This window comes from Ambystoma mexicanum, chromosome 6p (assembly GCF_040938575.1).
Source record: "Ambystoma mexicanum isolate Mex_15411 chromosome 6p, UKY_AmexF1_1, whole genome shotgun sequence".
In the NCBI taxonomy this organism is placed as follows: domain Eukaryota; kingdom Metazoa; phylum Chordata; class Amphibia; order Caudata; family Ambystomatidae; genus Ambystoma; species Ambystoma mexicanum.
The window spans coordinates 1,459,977,910-1,459,996,386 of NC_090935.1; the positions used below are offsets into that span (position 1 = coordinate 1,459,977,910).

An 18,477-nucleotide genomic window follows, 5' to 3' on the forward strand; every position below is an offset into this window, starting at 1 on the left:
GTGCAGGCAGGGTTTGTGGCAGGCGATGGCTAGTGTTGATGGGGAGTGCAGTCAAGCAAGTTGATCTTTCCCCCTAGTCTGGGTTAAACTCTTATACAGGGGCTCGGCTACGTCGATGACCTGGTATTGGATTATACTGCCAAAGGCTAACAACAACTTAATAACAAACCTTTGCTCTAACATACTTGGGCTTACCATCAATGCCAATGAATCTAAAATTATGGTTTTCAAGGTGGGGCGCTAAAGGCTACCCACAGCTATTCTTGGAGGATTGGCACCCATGACCTGAATACTGACTCTAGTTATGATTATTTGGGAGTAACAATAGATGACAGACTGACCCGTCCACCCTAAATCGATACAAGACAGATACAGATTAATCAACAAACTGGAGCCATAAAGAGCTCTGCATGGTGGGCATTGTGGATACTCCATTGACTGTTTACAAGGTGAAGATTCCTCCATCCTCTAGTATGGCGCAGAAGTTTGGGGCCGCCACCACATTGCCAACATTAAGAAAATGAAAGATCCTCACCAAAAGCCCAAGATGTCCATCGGTAGATTATCTCTATGCTGAGTAAGGGCTCAGTATCATTAGGAAGCTTAAACAGCTGCGGTTGATTCGCTTCTGGAAATTGGTAACTAGCCCTGTTAACAGTCTTTTGCACTCTTTGAGGTTACTTGCACCTCAATATGATTTTTGGGGGTTCTCACCTGATGCCTTTGACAGAAACCACAAAATGGTGCCTCAGACCGGTCTAGATACTGCTCCAATTCCATTACAACGTTTTAACAACATGAGTAAAAGAGAACTATGCACCCTGGACAATGCACAAGTCCTCATGGTCATGGCTGGTCAATCACATAGCAGCGAGTACTACAACCAAACGTGGAAAAGTCCCTCTTATTATTAACTGGAATATCAACTCGCTCTTTCTTAAATATTTGCACCACAAATTTAATTTGTTTACGACACTCAGTTAGCGACAATGCGTTTAGAAAAAGGCACCCGATTTTGTAGATTACGATTGAAACTGTTAAACAGCTTATGATTGAATGTGGAACGCACCCTTTGGTATGGAGGACGGGGACAGTGGCTCATGGCAGGGGATAGAGGCTAATGGAAGCTAGCTATTGACAGCATTGGGAACATTTTTATGCTGGGCATGGTGTGCTCATTTACTACATTACTAGGATGTGGGGGTTTATGAAACAAATATTGCATATTATCATGATTTAGTACATGCTGAAATCTTTGGTAAATGTGTTAATGCCTAGGTTTATGTTTTCTTTTCGTATCCTTTTATAAAAAGCCATAACGGCTGCGTTATACCAACAATAAAAACATTTAAACATTTTAAAGTACAAACATTTCAGGTAGCGAGTTACTGGTGCTTCTCAGCAAACAGAACATCTAGGGACAATTATTCCAAGGTAAACTCATCAAATACACCCTGCCACTCCCTCTCAGGAAGAAAACCTCCCTCACTGCCTTCCAAAAAGCACTGAAAACCAAGCGTCTCAACTAGGTACCTCCTAAGGTAGCACCCATGTAACCATGGAATGTACCAGGCCTAGTCCTAATACTGTAAATGTCTATACAATTGTTTATGTCTTCTTCTGCTTTTTTTTCTGCACCTTGTTATATAGTTTATGTACTTTTGTGAAGCTTGCATAAATCTTCTGTAACAGCGCTACGATGCCTCAGGGCCGTTGAGCACTTTATACATTCAAATAAATATAGTGTTAAATAGAAATGAAAAGTTAAGCATACCTCAGGAGAATAAATCACCTCTTTTCTGGTATGAGTCCGTACAGGGAATCTGGGACCAGGTCTAAGGGGGTCACAAAGACGGGTTAAGTCTCCACTTATGCTGTCATATTTGGTCGCTGAAAGCCTTTTTGATGTGTGTTAAGGTACATTTGTATCAGTGGTCGTCTACTTCGATTTTCCGTGTTTCTTGTAGCCCACTCCACAACTTGGCTATATTCATTGCAAAGGGTCTCCCGCCATGGTATAGTCTCTCAAACATAGGAGGGGTCAGGAGATTTATACATGCACCTCTAAGGTATCTAGTAGGCAGATTAGAGAACGGATGATGGGTGTTTTGCTCTTTTGTTATGGAGGCCTCAATGAGTACTAGGATTTTAATGGGGGTACAGTGTTGGATCGGTAACCATCTGAGGTGCATAATTCCAGGGGTGATCTAGGTCGCAAAGTTGGCAACCTGTATGATGCTGGCCACATGGCTTTTGGGGGAGTCTCAGTTGCTGCATTAGTTTAGTCCTACATAGATACTGTTGCAGTAACCGTTTTGATAGGGCCAAGCCAGGCCTTTGTCAGATCTATTTTCTGGGCCATTTACAGATAAGGGGGGATTTTTCGTAGAAAGTGTATTTTGAAATGTGCCTTGCACCATCTCATCAATTTACGGTAATTAGGACAGCCGAGTTGAAAAGTATGCCTAGCCTTTCTTATTGACTCAGCGATGGGGGATGAGAGTCCAGAGATGGCCACTTGTAATGAAGAAACAGGGGAGAGTGAGCACCGAAAGAAAGAGTTGCGGATTGGCAGGGTTGAGGCAGAGAGCATTAGCCATAATCCAGCTGTGACAAATTGACTTCTGCCCTGCAGGAGAACAAGGATGACTAGAGGCTAAGACGCCCACTCAGCCCTCACACCTTTACAAACCAAGTGGCAAGACAATGAAAGGTAAAACAGGCACATTCAAAGATATACATTCGTCTTTTGTGGTAAGGTGGGCAGAGGGAACGTTATACTCTTAAGAGGGGTGTGAATGTGGTTCAGTAACAACCAAAACAGTGAAGTAGAACAGTTCAAAATAAAGGAATTTCCAATCAAGGTTCTATACAAAAATGTACATTAATCAGACACACCATGCACACAAACACACTAGAAAAACCCTACACAAAACTCGCCCCTGAGGCAGGAACACAGAATATGCAAAGATAGTAGATGCAGCACCATGGTCAACGGATCAGGCGTGACAGGAAAGAAAAAGCAACAATGGTCTTGAAAAAGAATATGTACTTGCGAGCAGAAATAGTTCAAAGGGACCCAACCAGTCTCTACGACCCAAAAATGGACCAAGGGGGCAGTTAGCAGTGAATAGTAGCTTCTTTGCAGTTCTTGGTGGTTCAGCAGCGCTGAACTGGACTTCATGACACTGTGCCCAGATTGGGCGAGAGCAAAAGGAAGAAACTGAGGGTCCTGCTGGCTTCAATGTATTTAACAGTTTTTTGAAACACGTTCCAAGCCGTTCACCAATGAATATACTACAATCCCAGCTGTCTTATCTCTCAAAGTGCTGAGAGTCCCAATCCACAGGCTCAGGGACAAGGCGAGTCCTTATCTCGTGCTCCCAAACATAGGGGAGGCTGGCACAAATGCATGGGTTCGTCAGTGAGGACCTGGGCACCGCTATGGCTGGCAGAGAGGTGGTCTTGCTCCAGCAGCAGGTCAGGTCATAGTTAAGGGACAGAGCTTTTCTCTGCCTTGGAACAACTGCCTTAGCTTCACAACTGGAGGACTCTGGAAAGGACTTCTCTCCTAGCAGGATGTAACAATATCTTCTCAAGTGATGAGACAAAGATGCGTCAAGATGGTTCCAAGAAGTCTGTCCCTGGGAGAAGGTTAACTGCCCTTACAAAGGAACACAGAGGCAATCCCCACCAGGCTTCATTACTGCCAGTAGTGCAGGGTCTAGCCTGTCTGGGGGAATACACTACCCTTCCACAGCTGAACTGGGGCAACAGGGCTCACACATGTGCAATATCAATTTAATGTGACTGATAACTCGGAGATGCTGGCCACCATACACTCAATTATGTTTTATATATTTACAGATTATCATGCTACCAGGATAGTATGTTCAGAGTTATGCCGTTTTTGTAACGGGTGCATACTTTAAATGCAGCCCCGGAGCTGCATAGACTTTAAGGGGACTGCAGCTGTCAAGAGGGCACCTGTGACTTCTGAACCTGCTCTGACACACTGGTAGAGCAGGTGCTGTGAATCAGGGTACTGATGCAGCAGAGCACAAGTACACACTATGCTTTTGGCATGGAGCTCATGGAAGGGGATTCTCATTCACAGATTTCGCTTTCAGAGATGGAACCACCTACATCATTTTATTTTTTGATAAAAACATTTAAAAGGCCAGGGCGTTCACATCCTTGCCGGATGACAATTCACCACACCAGCATGAACTTCCAAAAGACATTTAGAAAGGTTTCGCTCTGTTGACTTCGCCTTGGTGTACTTCAATGCACTTTGTGGATCATCTGCTCAGGGACAAAAGGATGATGAGAACTGAGTCACGAGGCATGCTCAAGGCTTGATGTAGCTGTTCATGAGCCAACGAGATAAGCTTGGGCCTCAAGAAACTGCACTGGTCGTAGGGGTGGGAACTAATATTTCATTTCCCCACTTCACCAAAGTGAAGTGCTCGCTGAGGAATAGCCCAACTCAGGATCTCCACTTCAATACCCATGCTAGACTGAGTCCATGTTTAATGGTGCCCTATGTCGCAGAGATTAACCTATCAGGATAGAAGGAGGACGTTTTCGTTTAATACTTTTAGGATTTCTTCCCTCATGAAGGAGTGTTTCTGTACAAAGGGCCCAAATCCTGATGGTCCTGGCAGAGTCCCTGGACTTCACTGTACTCTGACAGCTGGTTAGCGATTCATTTCTAGAGCATTTACACCATGAATAGAACATTACAGATCGGGCAATAGTTTTACAATTTAGGGTGAATGATGCCCGCCTGAAAGGGTGTGGAATTGCTCCAGATGCTAAGACATCAGAGATGTATGCAATGCCTGGGGCTAGGGTGGCGATAGCTTCCATAATCAGGGATGGTGAGCATGGTTTACATTCATGACAGGTTTTCTGGGATCTTGGGATTCTGTTTTTTTTAGTGTGAGTTTCACTTCTGATAGTTTAATATTTGGGATTTTTTTGTAAAAACCATGACAAAGTTGCCTGCCGGATTTTGAAAGCTCATTTATTATTGATATTAAAAGCTCAGTGTCATCCACTGCAGAAGCACACCTCTGCCCTGCAATACCAAGTGGAGACGATGCAATCTATGACTCAAAAGTCATCATCTTTCCCAAGTGCCGAGACCGGCAATGCTTGGACAAAAATAAAGGAAGCCAGCTCGTGCTGGCATAAACCAGAGTATAACACCTAAAGTAGAATAATGCCGAATACTGGTAACATAGGCAGAGGTAGCAACCACACACACAAGGCTCATTTGGAGTTTCCTTTTGAAGGAAAATTACAGAGGTCTGGGCGTTAAGCAAGCATTTAATCAGTTGCTATGCAACTGAGCTGCCACATACTTCTGTGACAAACGTCATCATGGCCCTTCAGTTTGAACCTCCCCCAAACCCCCTCCAGAAGCCAAGCACAACAAGGAGAAAAAAAGATCGATGTTCACTCAGAAGAAATGTAAAGAGCTTGACAAAAAAAAGCTTCCTGGCTCATGCATACTACTCACCGTTTCGTGGCCTTCATAGTTACTCCTCCTTTCTCTGTTCTTTGCTCCCACGCATTCAGGCCTAGCTTCTATTAAGGGGCCCACTATTGCACCCATCACTTCAGCTGGAAGTGTGTGCCTCATTGTCTACCCATCTCTTCATGGTGTTGCTGTTGAGCCAACGCCTCCAATCCACATCTAGTGTCCTGGTTTTACCACTGATTGTTGCATAGACTTTTGCTGCTAGATGCTACTCTGTTGTGCTGGGTTTATTTCTTTAAAGCATTTCCACTCGTATCACATCATACTCAGGGCAGGCGTTAGAAACGTGTGCCACTAGGCAAGTGACCTTTTGCTATTTCCCTCCAATGGCAAAGCATTAGATTTGCTACTTATAAGGGCAATCTACCCTTGTGTTTTACATAAATAATGTATTTCTTATATAGTATAGCACTACACACCTATAGGTCTCCGAGCGCTCAAATAACAGAAGACATTATCATCCTACAGAACGGTACTCGATTTATGGACCTCGAAAGGATGAAAGGCTGAGTTGACCATGCCAGGATTCGAACCTGTCAGAGAAGGCTGCACACAGATAGCACAACGAGCTAAGCGCTCGCACTGGGTATCTGACCGGTCCACTTTGACAGTCTGCATGTACAGCACAGAAATTATTCCTTTTGGATATTCTCTGTAAGCCATTATCACAACAGATGATGCTTTACAATGTAAATATTGTTCTCCTCCTTATATAGAGCTACCTGCAAACAGTCTCAAAGACTGGTCCTTCAAAAGGAAAAATCGGTTCCATTATTTCAAGATTCGCACACCATGCAGTAAATCTAAAATGGAAATTGTTTACATAGTCTTAGGTTATCCTGAAAATTGGCTGTGGTTTGGGCTTTGTCACATTGTGTAGCCATATGGATGCACACGAAAGCAAGCTTCTTTGTTAGGTTTTCTGTAATGTACCCTCAAATTTTGTAATCCTTTTCTGCATTTCATACTTTACACTTCAAATGATCAACACTATAATCCCATCACTTTTGTAAATGTAATTTTATTCTTTTTATCCCCATATATCTTTTCTAAGTTGTCATTTTAATAGGTCTGAACAAGATCTGATGAATAAAATAGTTGGCAAACATTTGGCATGCAAGTTGAGTACCGTAGACAACCCACCTTGCTGTGCGAATTTGCTGTAAATTTTTAAATCCACGATCTTTTGATCAACTTGAGTCCAGTACGTCTCTGAAAGATCGGGTTTGCTGTGATAAAGTCTTGTTGTGCCTATTGAACAACCAACAGGATTAAAGGTTGTTTTACAATGTACTGTGAACAAGCGACAAAAAAACAGCTCAACAGAAATCCAATACAAATCACATTTAGTAAATTGAAGGTAATGTTACCTGGTTTTGTGGAGAAGAGAAGAGGACAATTTGGAGGTGGACAGCAAGGCAGCTATCGTCTCCATTGTATGGACTCCATTGTATGGAGTGTTATCGAATCAGGTTGCATTGTGTTGGCTTCAAGTAATGAAAACAAAAAGTACCACTGCTTGGATTTACCTTGGCCAGTATTCATTTTAACACAATTTTGTAGTAAGAGATTGAAGCGATGCCTGAATGCTTCATACCTTCAAGAAATTCAATATGGCTGGTGGCAGAAGACAGGCACGAGGAGTGTATTGAAAAGGGGATATCTGTTTTAGAGTTTGAACAATCGATGCCAGTGAAAAACAAATTGTCAGGAAGTCAGTGTAGTTGCACAGAAAACCAATAACTTGGATCGTTAAAAAATGTAAAATAAAATTAAAAAAAGAACACCAATAACTGTAAGGGTTCGTAGCGCAAAGGCAGAGTCCTGCAAGAGTCCATAGATCAACAGCAAACCATGGCTAAAGCAACTGATTAACCATAAAATAATACCAAACCATGACAAATGCCATCACGAGTAGGGTTGGAGAAAGGGGAAGTGCAGTTCAATACATCAATCCAAAAAAGTACATTCAAAACCAAGTCAGTATCGGACCATCTGTGAAAGGAGCCAGCATGTTCTGTGCAAATCATGCAGAAATGCAAAGGTGCATGGCATTTGAACCTATTGGTTTATGACTGCTGAAATCTTCTGAAATAGGTTTTTCATTAACATTAGGCAAATGATTTTATATTTGGGTAAATGGATGTCTGATTGAAAATGGTCTTATTCAGGACAAGTCATCTGCACTTTAACAAAATTAAAACCCACAACCAGTCCAGAAATGTATTAATTCAATGCGCTTTTAAATACAGGTCATATCACTGCAGAGTTCCTGTGATATTTAGGGCCTAATTCACAGGGCGTTTTCCAATGGGATTAAACCATTGTAAAACAGTTGTGTGAATCAGGTCCTCAGAATGATTAAAACAAAATGACTTGCTTTCAGCACGGCGCTGCTAGGCATTCCTAAATTTAGTTATGTGCTTGGTGGCATAAAAGGGAGATTCGGATTAACATTCTCTTGGACTATTGTGTTAAACATAATGGCCTCAAGAAAATCCACAATGAGAATTGAACTTTTCAAAGGCTGTGAAAAATTGCATGCTAATAATTTATGAACAGCCTAATCTCAAAATTGGAGTGGGGAATGCACACTGGGATAAGAGTGCTTCTATTCTTTCAAGAAACTCATCTGACGATGCAAACTTCCAAACACAAAAGCACCTTCACTATGCTAGTAAAAGGCTCGTGCTGGCCTAAATCTTGCTGTACATTCATTTTTTAAATTAATTTCTTATTCAAAGCATAAATGATTCTAGCAGGCATTTTGAAGTGTATCCAATATTTTCACATTCCAATATTAAGAACGGTTAGAGGCTTGCATAACGGAGCCTTCGATTCACGAGTGTAAAATAGTCAAATACTATGTGGTAACGCAAAGAGGTCGTTTGAGTAGCAAATGTACACCTAACCTCTTCACTTCGAATAGGCACTAAGATGTTATTTCTTTCTGAACTCAGTAAACTGTTAAATACCCGGTCAAAATGAAAAGCCTCCGAAACCTGGATGTTCATGAGACCAAAGCAGAAAACTAGCACAGTTGCCAAACCTCTCAAGACCAGATCAATGAAACCTTTACAATAGGCTAACCATCTACAAATAAACGTACAGATCCACTAGAGCACTAATCTCACCAACAAAAATGCCCTTGAGACTTGCCTACTCTGGACAATTACTCACGTGCAAATACAATGTGTCAGCATTAGATCAAGAACACCCTCGAGATCAGACTCACTCAGATCAGTCCCTCCAATTCATGACCAGACAATCACCTGACCTACAATCATCACAAAATGGAAGTGCTGAGTATACATCACACCCGGTGTTAAGACATTGAGTCTGTCCCCCACTCTGCCACACTGGTGCCCTCCCAATACAGCAGCTTCACACCCCCCACCACACTACATGGGGGCATGGCCTCCAAGTAGCAACAGAGTGACGCAACTCTAAAGAGATAGAAAGGAAGAACAAAGTACAGTAGTGGAGACCAAATGCTGCACATGTGTGCCAAAAACCAACCCTGTTCGCTCCTGCACATTCACCAATGTCAGGGAAACCGTGGAAACAAATCTACAACCAGAATGTATACACTGGCAAGTATTTGGTTCCCTCTGCCTACCAAAATATTACTTCAACACGAAAACCAAAATGGTGCAATCTGCTAAGCCTTCTGTTGCCACTGCAAAGCACATCATTGCTCACAAATATGATCCGAGAATTAGGTATCATCCAAATGGTCACCACATAGGGGATTACTGGAAACACTGGTCAGCGAGTGTTCAGAATAAAGGAATAATCAATAAATCACTGACAGGAATTCAGATGACAAATGGGAACAACCTATTATAGAACGGATTGGACAGTCAGCCACCATATAAAGCACAAAGGTCCCTGTGGAGTGTGCCATTATCAAGGCAGATGGAGATGTGAAGCAGAGCCAGGTGCAAACAAGACCCTCGGAAAAACTGAAATAGAAAAGACTTGAGATCTCCAAGACCTTGCTGAGGGCTATACCTCAGACCTTGATCGAGATCAGTCACTGGTGAGGAGGGAAAGCCACAAGCCGGCTAGGACTAGATCTCAGATCCCAGAAAAAACAGAGGCAGCAAAGAGAGAATTCAGAAGACCCACATCATGGATTCTGGGAGGAGACCAAACAGAGGAGAGGAGACCTTGGCCTGGGACTACAACACCTGGCGTGTGGGCGCTCAAATACACAGCCTGGCAAAGGTGTCAAGCAAGGGGTGAAGACATACTTGCTGGTACGAAAAAGTTAAAAGTTTGGAACATCAGATCATGAGGGTAACCTGCAGCTAGAGGCTTGCTCTTTACCCCATTTGCAGGGATAATAGTACTTGCTGGTTGGTTAGGCCAAGAAACAGAGCTGGGTGCTACACCCCCAAGATTGTCAGATTGTGTGCTAGGGAAGACCATCATTAACATACATGGGTTCTTGAATCACACTGAGCTAACCCATCCAGGTATCTTCAGTATTTGTATCCTTTTTTGTTTCTTGATTAATTCCTTTAGACCATGTAAAAATGAATCTCACCTCACCCATCTTATTCTAGTGAGTAAAGGTGATCAAATCAACTCTCTTCCTAAATATCTTCCCTCTCGAGCTCTTCGCTCATCCGCCGCCGACTCCCTCAGGGTCAGTCGCTTCTCCAAGCAACGAGTTGGTGGTAGATCTCCTTCTTCTGCTGGGGCCTCCCTCTGGAACAGCCTCCCTGCCTCCCCGAAACTTGAGAACCATCTCCGGTTCCAGAAGCACCTCAAGCCCTTCCTCTTTGCTTCTGCTTTCTCTCCTCCTCTCCCCTGCTGAACTCCTGACTGAAACTGCACTGGTCACCTGGCTACCCTCTGATCTCGGACCCAGGTCCCCTCCCCCACCAGCTGCACACCTGCACTGCCTCACAGGCAACCCCTGCACTTGGGGGCTGTTTCTGTATCCCTACAGTCCCCACCAGCTCTTGACACTGTCTGCACTTACCCCTGCACTTGCCACTAGTTGGCCACACTTTTACCTACTGTTTTTATTTATCGTATTTATTTTACTGTTGATCCTATGTATTGAACTGCCTCCTAACCCCCCCCCCCACTTTCCCTTTCCCTCCTCCCCTGCACTTGCACAATCTCAATGTTACCTGGCCTAATAAGATCGTTGTCACTACCTTCCTTCTGTTCCCCCCCCCCCCATGCCTCGTCGCACTTTGAAACACTTGTGTATAGGTGCGTTATAAATGCAAGATCATATATCAAATTCACTAGCAACTCCCGTTTGTTCGGTTGATTCTTTGTAACACACCCTTACCAGTTTTGGAAAAACAGGAGGCAGGGTGAAGTGGATTAGAAAGGGGGGATGGAAGTGCTGTCTAACCTAACATATATGAACAAATTAGAGCAGTGTGTTGGGTTGCAAAGATCAGTTGGAGCAAAGTAAAATACAATTCTATGTAATGAATATATTTAAAGCGAAAATGAGAGCAAGTGAAAATGTCAATGCACAGTTAACTATATAGATGTATTCCTTTGTTGCGCAGAGAACCATTCTGCTGCAATAGAATCAGAAAAACCTGCAATGAATCCACGGCAAGCGGTGCATGTGTAGTAGCAGACAAGCCATATTTGGCCAGTGTTTCCTCAAATAGATTATCAAGCTATTATATTACCTACACAGTTATCTTAGAGGTGGTGATATTCACCTCAAATATTTTTCAAAGAAAATGTCAATATGAACAAGACATTTTGCTACGATGTCTGCCCCAGAATGGCCAAACCACGTTTCCAGTGGAAAAAAAATAATCAAAAAACGACTTCCGAAATAACCAAAAAATAGCTGAACTCTCTCCAAATGGATTCATATTGGACGTGTAGGGAGGAGGCTCCAAACAACAATCCTGTAGTTGCAGAAATGTGTGTATTCTAATATTGGCTCAGGCAGATGTGACATGCCAATCTCATGCTCCTGTTTACACAATCCCAGCCGCATAGTTCTGGGCAAGGCACAGACCGCGAGGTGGTCAAAAATCGAAATGTATCTAAAAGAATAATGCAACTTCAACTAAGTTGGTCTCAAGCTGTTCACAATGGAGATCAACACAATATATTTATAAAAATAGCCCAAAACAAAATAATCCATCAACGCATTTCCCTTCATGTATGAATCTCGACATTTTTTATTCATTGGACATTTGTATGGCGCCTATACTCAAATGTTTCCAGGTGCCACAAGACAAGATGGGGAGGGGGGGCAAGGGAGGAGCATGGGAACAGAAAAGTAGAACATTGTCCTTGTGACAATCCTACTGTGCAAGTACATGACAAGGTGGTAAGTGCTGGGGGGAGGGAATAGAGGGAGAATACTGAGTGGGATGCCCCAAGGTGGGGGTGGGTAAGTGCTAGGCGGGGCAAGGCAGCAAAGGGAAGAGAGGATGAGTGCTGTGGACAGGGAGAACCAGGTTGGGCTAGTCACAGTATGGGAGCCCAAAGGCAAGTGCTGGCAAGGGATGCTGGGGGGGGGGGGACTGGTAGGAGGTGGTCTGGCCCATCTGACTCTGAAGGGACCAGGCCCCAGTCACAGCAGCAGAGGGAGAGTTAGCAGGGGAGAGGGAAGGAAGAGGAGATCCAGCTCAAGTTTGCACGTGGGTGGGGGGCAGGGCAGGGAGGCCGTCCAGAGGGAGGAGCCAGGCGAAGAAAGGGATCTACCGTCCACTCTCTGCTTGGAGAAATGTTTGACCTGCAGAGTTGGAGCCAGAGGACCAAAGAACTCTGTCCGGGAAGGAAACCTGGATGTAGAGATCTGGAATTTGATCCTTGTGGTCCATGGGAGCCAGTGGAGAGATTTTAAGGCTGGAGCGATGCGGCCCCTGGGCTTGAGGGCACGTTGTGAGGAGTCAGACATAGGAGACAGACACAGTGTGGTTTGTTTGCCAAAATGCTTTTATTTAAATAATGGGGATTGCAAAAATGCCTCACTAGCCCTAACTCAATGAGGGGATTCCCTGCCTCAACAGAACCAATTTGTGAAACCGTCTTTGTTAGAATGTCCAACTTAAATTTCTGTGTCCATAAACTAATCTAACCCTCACACTCTATACTCTCTTCGCTAATCTCCCGTAGACAACCCTTTATACTTCAAAAGTAAAGTTCCAAAATAACCTTCTACTCCTGCTCAGGAAGTTTAAATCTTTCGTTTCACCTTCAAAAGAAAGTTTTACAACTAGTCTGTCCAGTCATTCCATGGGGGAGTGACTTCCTTCAACTTAGAGTAGGTTGAATATTGCCACGGGTGACAATACACTTCCCCATGTATTGTCCTAGTTTTTATGTCTTGTTTAGGTAATTTGTTGCATTTCTCCCAGAATTTCTGGAAGAATTGGGACAAGGAGGAATAGTATGTAGGCTGTATATGTGGGTTTTAATTGTGTCCATTCATTTATAAATAAGCCTCCCTAGTAGACTCGGTATACCTTTCTGACCAACTACCAGTAATTACTTCGCTTTTGTGTCCGAGTCCCATTAAGGGAGTCTTTGATTTATTATATACCTTTCTTCCCCTTTGGGGTATGTGTTGAAATTATCCTCTGGCGTTTCAGCTCCACCCCTAACGTAAGTTTTTCGTTAGTCTTAAAATGAATACTTCTTTAATGTGCAATTGCAAACATTTTCCACCGGGTGGCAGTTAATTGCCTAAATATTCCCTTTTGTATACCATGTATACTTAAAACAGATTTCTTAGTCTGTGGACAGAAATTCTATACATTTTCCTTTAAGGATTCAGAGCAGAACGTCTGTCGCTGTACTTCTATTCAGTGACCTTCCCTTAACTCTTTGCTTATGGAGCTATGAGCCTAGGTGAAATGGAATATGTGACAGGTTGCCTTTGAAGCCGAAACCCTGGACCCATTATATTACCTCTGAAGTAAAATTATAGGGCTATCTCCTCAGAAACCTTCAATACAAAACATCAACAGTTCAGTGTGGGTCCAAGACCATCTAGCTTGGCTATTATTGCCATAATCTTCTAAACAGGCCGTAACCGGACTGAACACCTTGTGTTCTTTGTGTGTGGTGAATCTGATGGGCTAGCCTTGGAAACGTGAATAAACAAAGTGTTTTAAGGTCTGTTCTCAGTGTTTTACAGACTCCCCCCCCCCTTTTCAACATGCATGACAAAGCAGAAATAAAATGTAAATGCTGCTTCAGTTTTGTTTTCGCATTTCAGATCCTCTCTGTGAACATAACACCTATGTGCTTTTGATCAACAATTTAGGCTCAGGAATTCCTACACAACTGGAATAGGTTTTACCAAGGTTGATCTGGTATAACCCAAAAACATTAACGATGGGCATTGAATAGAAAATACATTACCGGTACTCTTTCAGTGAGTAACTGTATTCTTCGGGATGAGAATGCACTCCTATAAATTGGACAGTTCTTGACCTGGACTATGCACCTTTACATAAAAAAAGCTCCTGTTTAAATACACTTAATTCCTGAAATGTCATCCATAGAAATAAGGTAATTTTGAGTAAATGTTTTGGTACTATGATTTATTGCAATTCAAATAAATACAGTCATCGCTTTCATCAGCTCTGCTAAGCCAGTCTGAATATTGAGGAAATGCATACAGAACTAGGGAACAGTCCTTGCAGACACGTGCACACCCATTATGATCTTGCAGGTTTCAGGGATCATCCTTTTGTCATAATGGTGAGCAAGAGGGCCTGGATTTGCAAAAAATGACAATCATGGAGTCGTGTCTCCCCTTCTCTTTTTGGAAGGCATTTTTTCCAATTCACTTTGTTTAGCCGCCATTTTTTCGGTTAAATCTTCCACATAGCGCACATAGCACAGGGACGTTAGACCAAAATAATGTCAATGACAACAGAACAGAGCAAGAAGTCCAGCTTTACTCTTAAGAGGGGACGGGACTGGTATATGTGTATCATTTGTCGCACACAAGAACATAAAACACACAACCCAATTTATACTGAAAATATCGGTCCATGAACAATACATTGTTTTTTAAAAGATTTCCATTAAAAGTTTCATACAAATACATGATAAAATCAATTTGAGAAACGTAATGAATCAATAAATAAAAGTTACATGGCTGCCATTAAAAATTATATACAAGTCCAGGCAACAAGTGTATTTGCCATTAAAACATGACAAAACGGGTCTACATTGTACACCATTCAAATTTGGCAGCAGCAGAATTAGTTTACAAATATTGCATAAGCAGGGCAAAAGAACAACCTGAAATAAATACTCAGGCCCCCTGTTACACAATCATAATCAATAGATGAGCCAGACCATCTTGCGTTAACAGTCCTCAGTGTAATGTCTAAATGGGCTCTAGCGATCAAGGAGCATTCATAAATATTGTTTGACTAAGCCAAGTCGTTTTGCAAAAAGTTATAAATATTACATGTGAACAATTTGAAGAGGACATCAGTTCCTTGGATTCATACTCCCTGGCAAGAATCTTTGACAACCTTAACCTGAATACTTTAGCTCATCTAAGATCAAGCAATCTGGGATGGGTGGCGATTCTTCTGGCATTAACCACACTTGAGACTTTTGATATACTGTAATCATGGACCTGGCAGAAAATTACCTTCAGAAAACAATATGTGGTGGAGAATGTGATGGTTCAAACTCAAATTCTCATTACACCACTCTCACCCAGAGTGACATTGGTTCTGTTATTAGCTCATCTTCCAAGAACCCTACATGCAGCTCTTGATGACTGGGTAGACCCAAAACCTTCAACAACAAAAAAAAATCAAAATGATTCTCTTGCATTTGAAATTCAGTTAGGTGCGCATTCCCCCAAATTTTAGCACCAGATATTGCAATGGCTTCTGCCTAAACGTTGTATGCATAACCTCTGTAAAGGAAGAACATCATACATGTTAGCAAATCTAACCTTCCTGCCCTCAATTGCCAATGTCATGTTAGTTTGCTTGAGACAACGTTCGGTGCCAGACTAACACGTGGTGTTCTTGAAAGACAGACTATCGTCTGCATATGCCAAAATAGAAATTTGGAGTTCCCCAAAATGCAGAACATCCACCTTCAAACTTGCCAGAAATATGGCTAATCATTGGGACATGGGGAACATGGCAATGGAGCCAAACACAACCCCTCTAAACACCAGTTTCGACAGGAAACCAATACGCGAACTTTCCTTCCCAACCTGACCACACATGCCCTAGAATCTTGATGTATAGTGTGGGGCGAGCCAGAAGGAGGACATGTACTCTGATTTTTATTAAAGTAAAATTATAAAGTTGAACTTTCCCGATCACAATGGGTGATCCATACCTACATTACTAGCTAATGTGTTAATTATTTGTGAACGTCCAAAGAAATACATCCACTGTCCAAAACTACCCTTACTGGCCCTAGCACTATGAAAACTAACATGGGTCAGGAGAAGGACTTCCTTCTCCTGCAGGTATTTCTAATACCAATCAATAGACATTTCTTCAGTACACAATCTGTAAATAGTCACTCATGACTTCTTGGATCAGTCCCTTTAGTTCTTCAAATGCACCATTTTCTTTTTTGGGGTGATCCCATTTGGAGTTATTTTATCATATTTATATTATTGGCTGTTCTCAGTATATCTTTGGAAGGTAATATTTCTCTGGTTGGCTTTCCCTCCTGGGTAATAACAGTTCAACTTGCTTTGGTCTCTGACTTTGTATGGGTCTCAATGGTATAGTTCCTCTAAAATCTGGCTCATATCTCTTTTTCACATTAGTGTTATGCTCTTCTTGTTCAGAATATCGTGTTACTTTCCCCTGCCCCCAGGGTAATATCAACTGTTCTCACTCATAATTTAGCTTTTCAAGCATTCGTTCTCCTCTTCCACATCTTTTAGAGTTAATTTCTTCTCTGGTTAACTGTTTCATAGCTTCTACTTAGACTAGTTGCTTGTGTAGCATATTGATTCCCATGTGGCATCCCAGGCATCCCATTCTCAGTTATTTTCTTTCTTGAAGGAAAACCGCTTCAGGCGCCTTCTCCCTTGGGGACCATCTCGCTGCTTATGAAGCGCCAGTGCCTTCTATTCTTTGGTGCCTCTTTCATCGCACTCTTCAGGTTTCCTCATGGTGTCGCAGTGTTCCACTGGGGGAACAGACAGCTGATCGCCCTTGATTGCCAGTTGCATTGGTGATGGTTTGTGGACCAGCTGGCCACCACAGATTCTCCTTCATAGTCTCACCACCACCTTCTCCTGGGCTCATGGCCAGTCAGTTTCTGTCTGCCGTACCGCTGGCCGGCCGCTCCGATATCGAGCAAGTTTGAAACTGGTGGTCTTGCTGGTTTCAATCTTTGACAGGTACAGCTTGAGGCCTCCCCCGGCTTGCATACACAATCCTCTCTCTTCCCTCGCATCGCTTTCTAAGTGCACGCTCATCAACGTACTCAACAAATGGATTGGGTATTCCGATTTAAACTGACATGATCCTTTCCCATTAGAACACCATCTATTAGGAGTTTTTTGTCCCAGTCTTGGTACTTCAGTTTCTGGTATTTTAAAACATCCCATGTAGCCCACAGTATGTACATCCTGAGGGAGAGCCTCACAGGAATGGGAGTCCTTGTCCCCTAAGGGAGAAGTCTCTACCAGTGAGGTCCTACCTGCCTCTACCCCTAGGGAGGTTATTGGGGAGCAGGCATACCTCTCTAGCCTCACAGGGAGGGGGGCTTCCCTTTGGGGAGAAGGGACAAATTCCCTTTATTCATCACAATAGTCAGTATTTTTCAGAAATCCATCAGGCAGGTCTGGTTTTCAAGACCTTGCCACTGTTGACCTTGTCGAACGCAGTTCTCAGATCCATAAAGGGCAGATATACATTTTCCTGCCTAATCCATAAAGAGCTGGCAACGATTAGCTATACATTCAAAGTCTATTCATTTGTGCCCACAAACTCTGAATCCCAATTGAAGGTCTGAAAATGTTACTACTTTGATCACCCACGTCTGTAATCTAGCCAAGACAACGCTTCCAAATATCTTCAATTAAAAACCAGAAAGAGATGGGGCATTATGAGCCTGGCTGGGTTTGAGCACCTTTCTTGAATACAGGATTAAAAAATGACATCTTGCCAGGATATGAGAAAATATTTTGTGCAATAAAATTATTGAAACATGTGGCTAATAATGGGCCCCACAAATCTTCAAGGTTCCAGAATAACTTACACGTTATCCAGTCTGGGCCAGGGCTCTTTCCCATTGCCTCTTTTCAAAGAGCTGCTACTACTTCACTAGTTGTAATCTTGGACTGTCATTTTGCTTTGCTTGAATCTATATCCTTACCGTCGAATGCACCCAGTTCCTTGTTAAAATGTGCTCTGTCCAATCAGAGTAATACATTGGATATAACTTGGTTGCTATACCGTATGTGCCATGGGCCATAATTAACAAGGGCCCAAAAAAGTATTGAATCCGCGGACCCTGCAGCCTGTGTCCATTCCTCTCATGTTTCATCTATGGGTGCCTTACTGCTGAAGCAATTTTACATTACTTTCTTGCATTCAGCATTTCTACTTCGCTTGTCAGAGGGGACTTCAATAAGGTGAGCAAGTTATACCTTGCAGGACACGAGGAGTCAAACCAGGTCTTTTTGGTTGCGTTTTTCGGCCCCTCCTACCCAAATCTGAAAAAAGAATTCCAAATCTTTTACAATTAATGTTCGCCAAGTCTGAATTACTAAATCTGGGCAGGTTAGGGGCTCTAAATGAGCCACGAAACAGAAATAATTCGATCTAATTAATTCATCTTGGATGGCATCTCCATTCATTTTCTTCCATTTTATCAATCTTTTGAAATTATCTAGCAAAACATTCTCTATGTGGTGTAGGAACACCAGTGGGACATAAAAAAAAGCACAATGTATTTTAAGCAAC

At 42.6% G+C, this 18,477-nt stretch overlaps 1 protein-coding gene across 1 annotated transcript in view; it reads right to left on the bottom strand.

Moving 5' to 3' along the window:
* The window catches only part of LOC138510848 (low-density lipoprotein receptor-related protein 4-like), a 495,073-nt gene that overhangs the window by 108,823 nt on the left and 367,773 nt on the right, over nt 1-18,477 (bottom strand). The window contains exon 9 of the mRNA XM_069626521.1: nt 6,692-6,799. Within this exon, the coding sequence (XP_069482622.1) occupies nt 6,692-6,799 (108 nt within the window). The remainder of the gene's footprint in view (nt 1-6,691; nt 6,800-18,477) is intronic.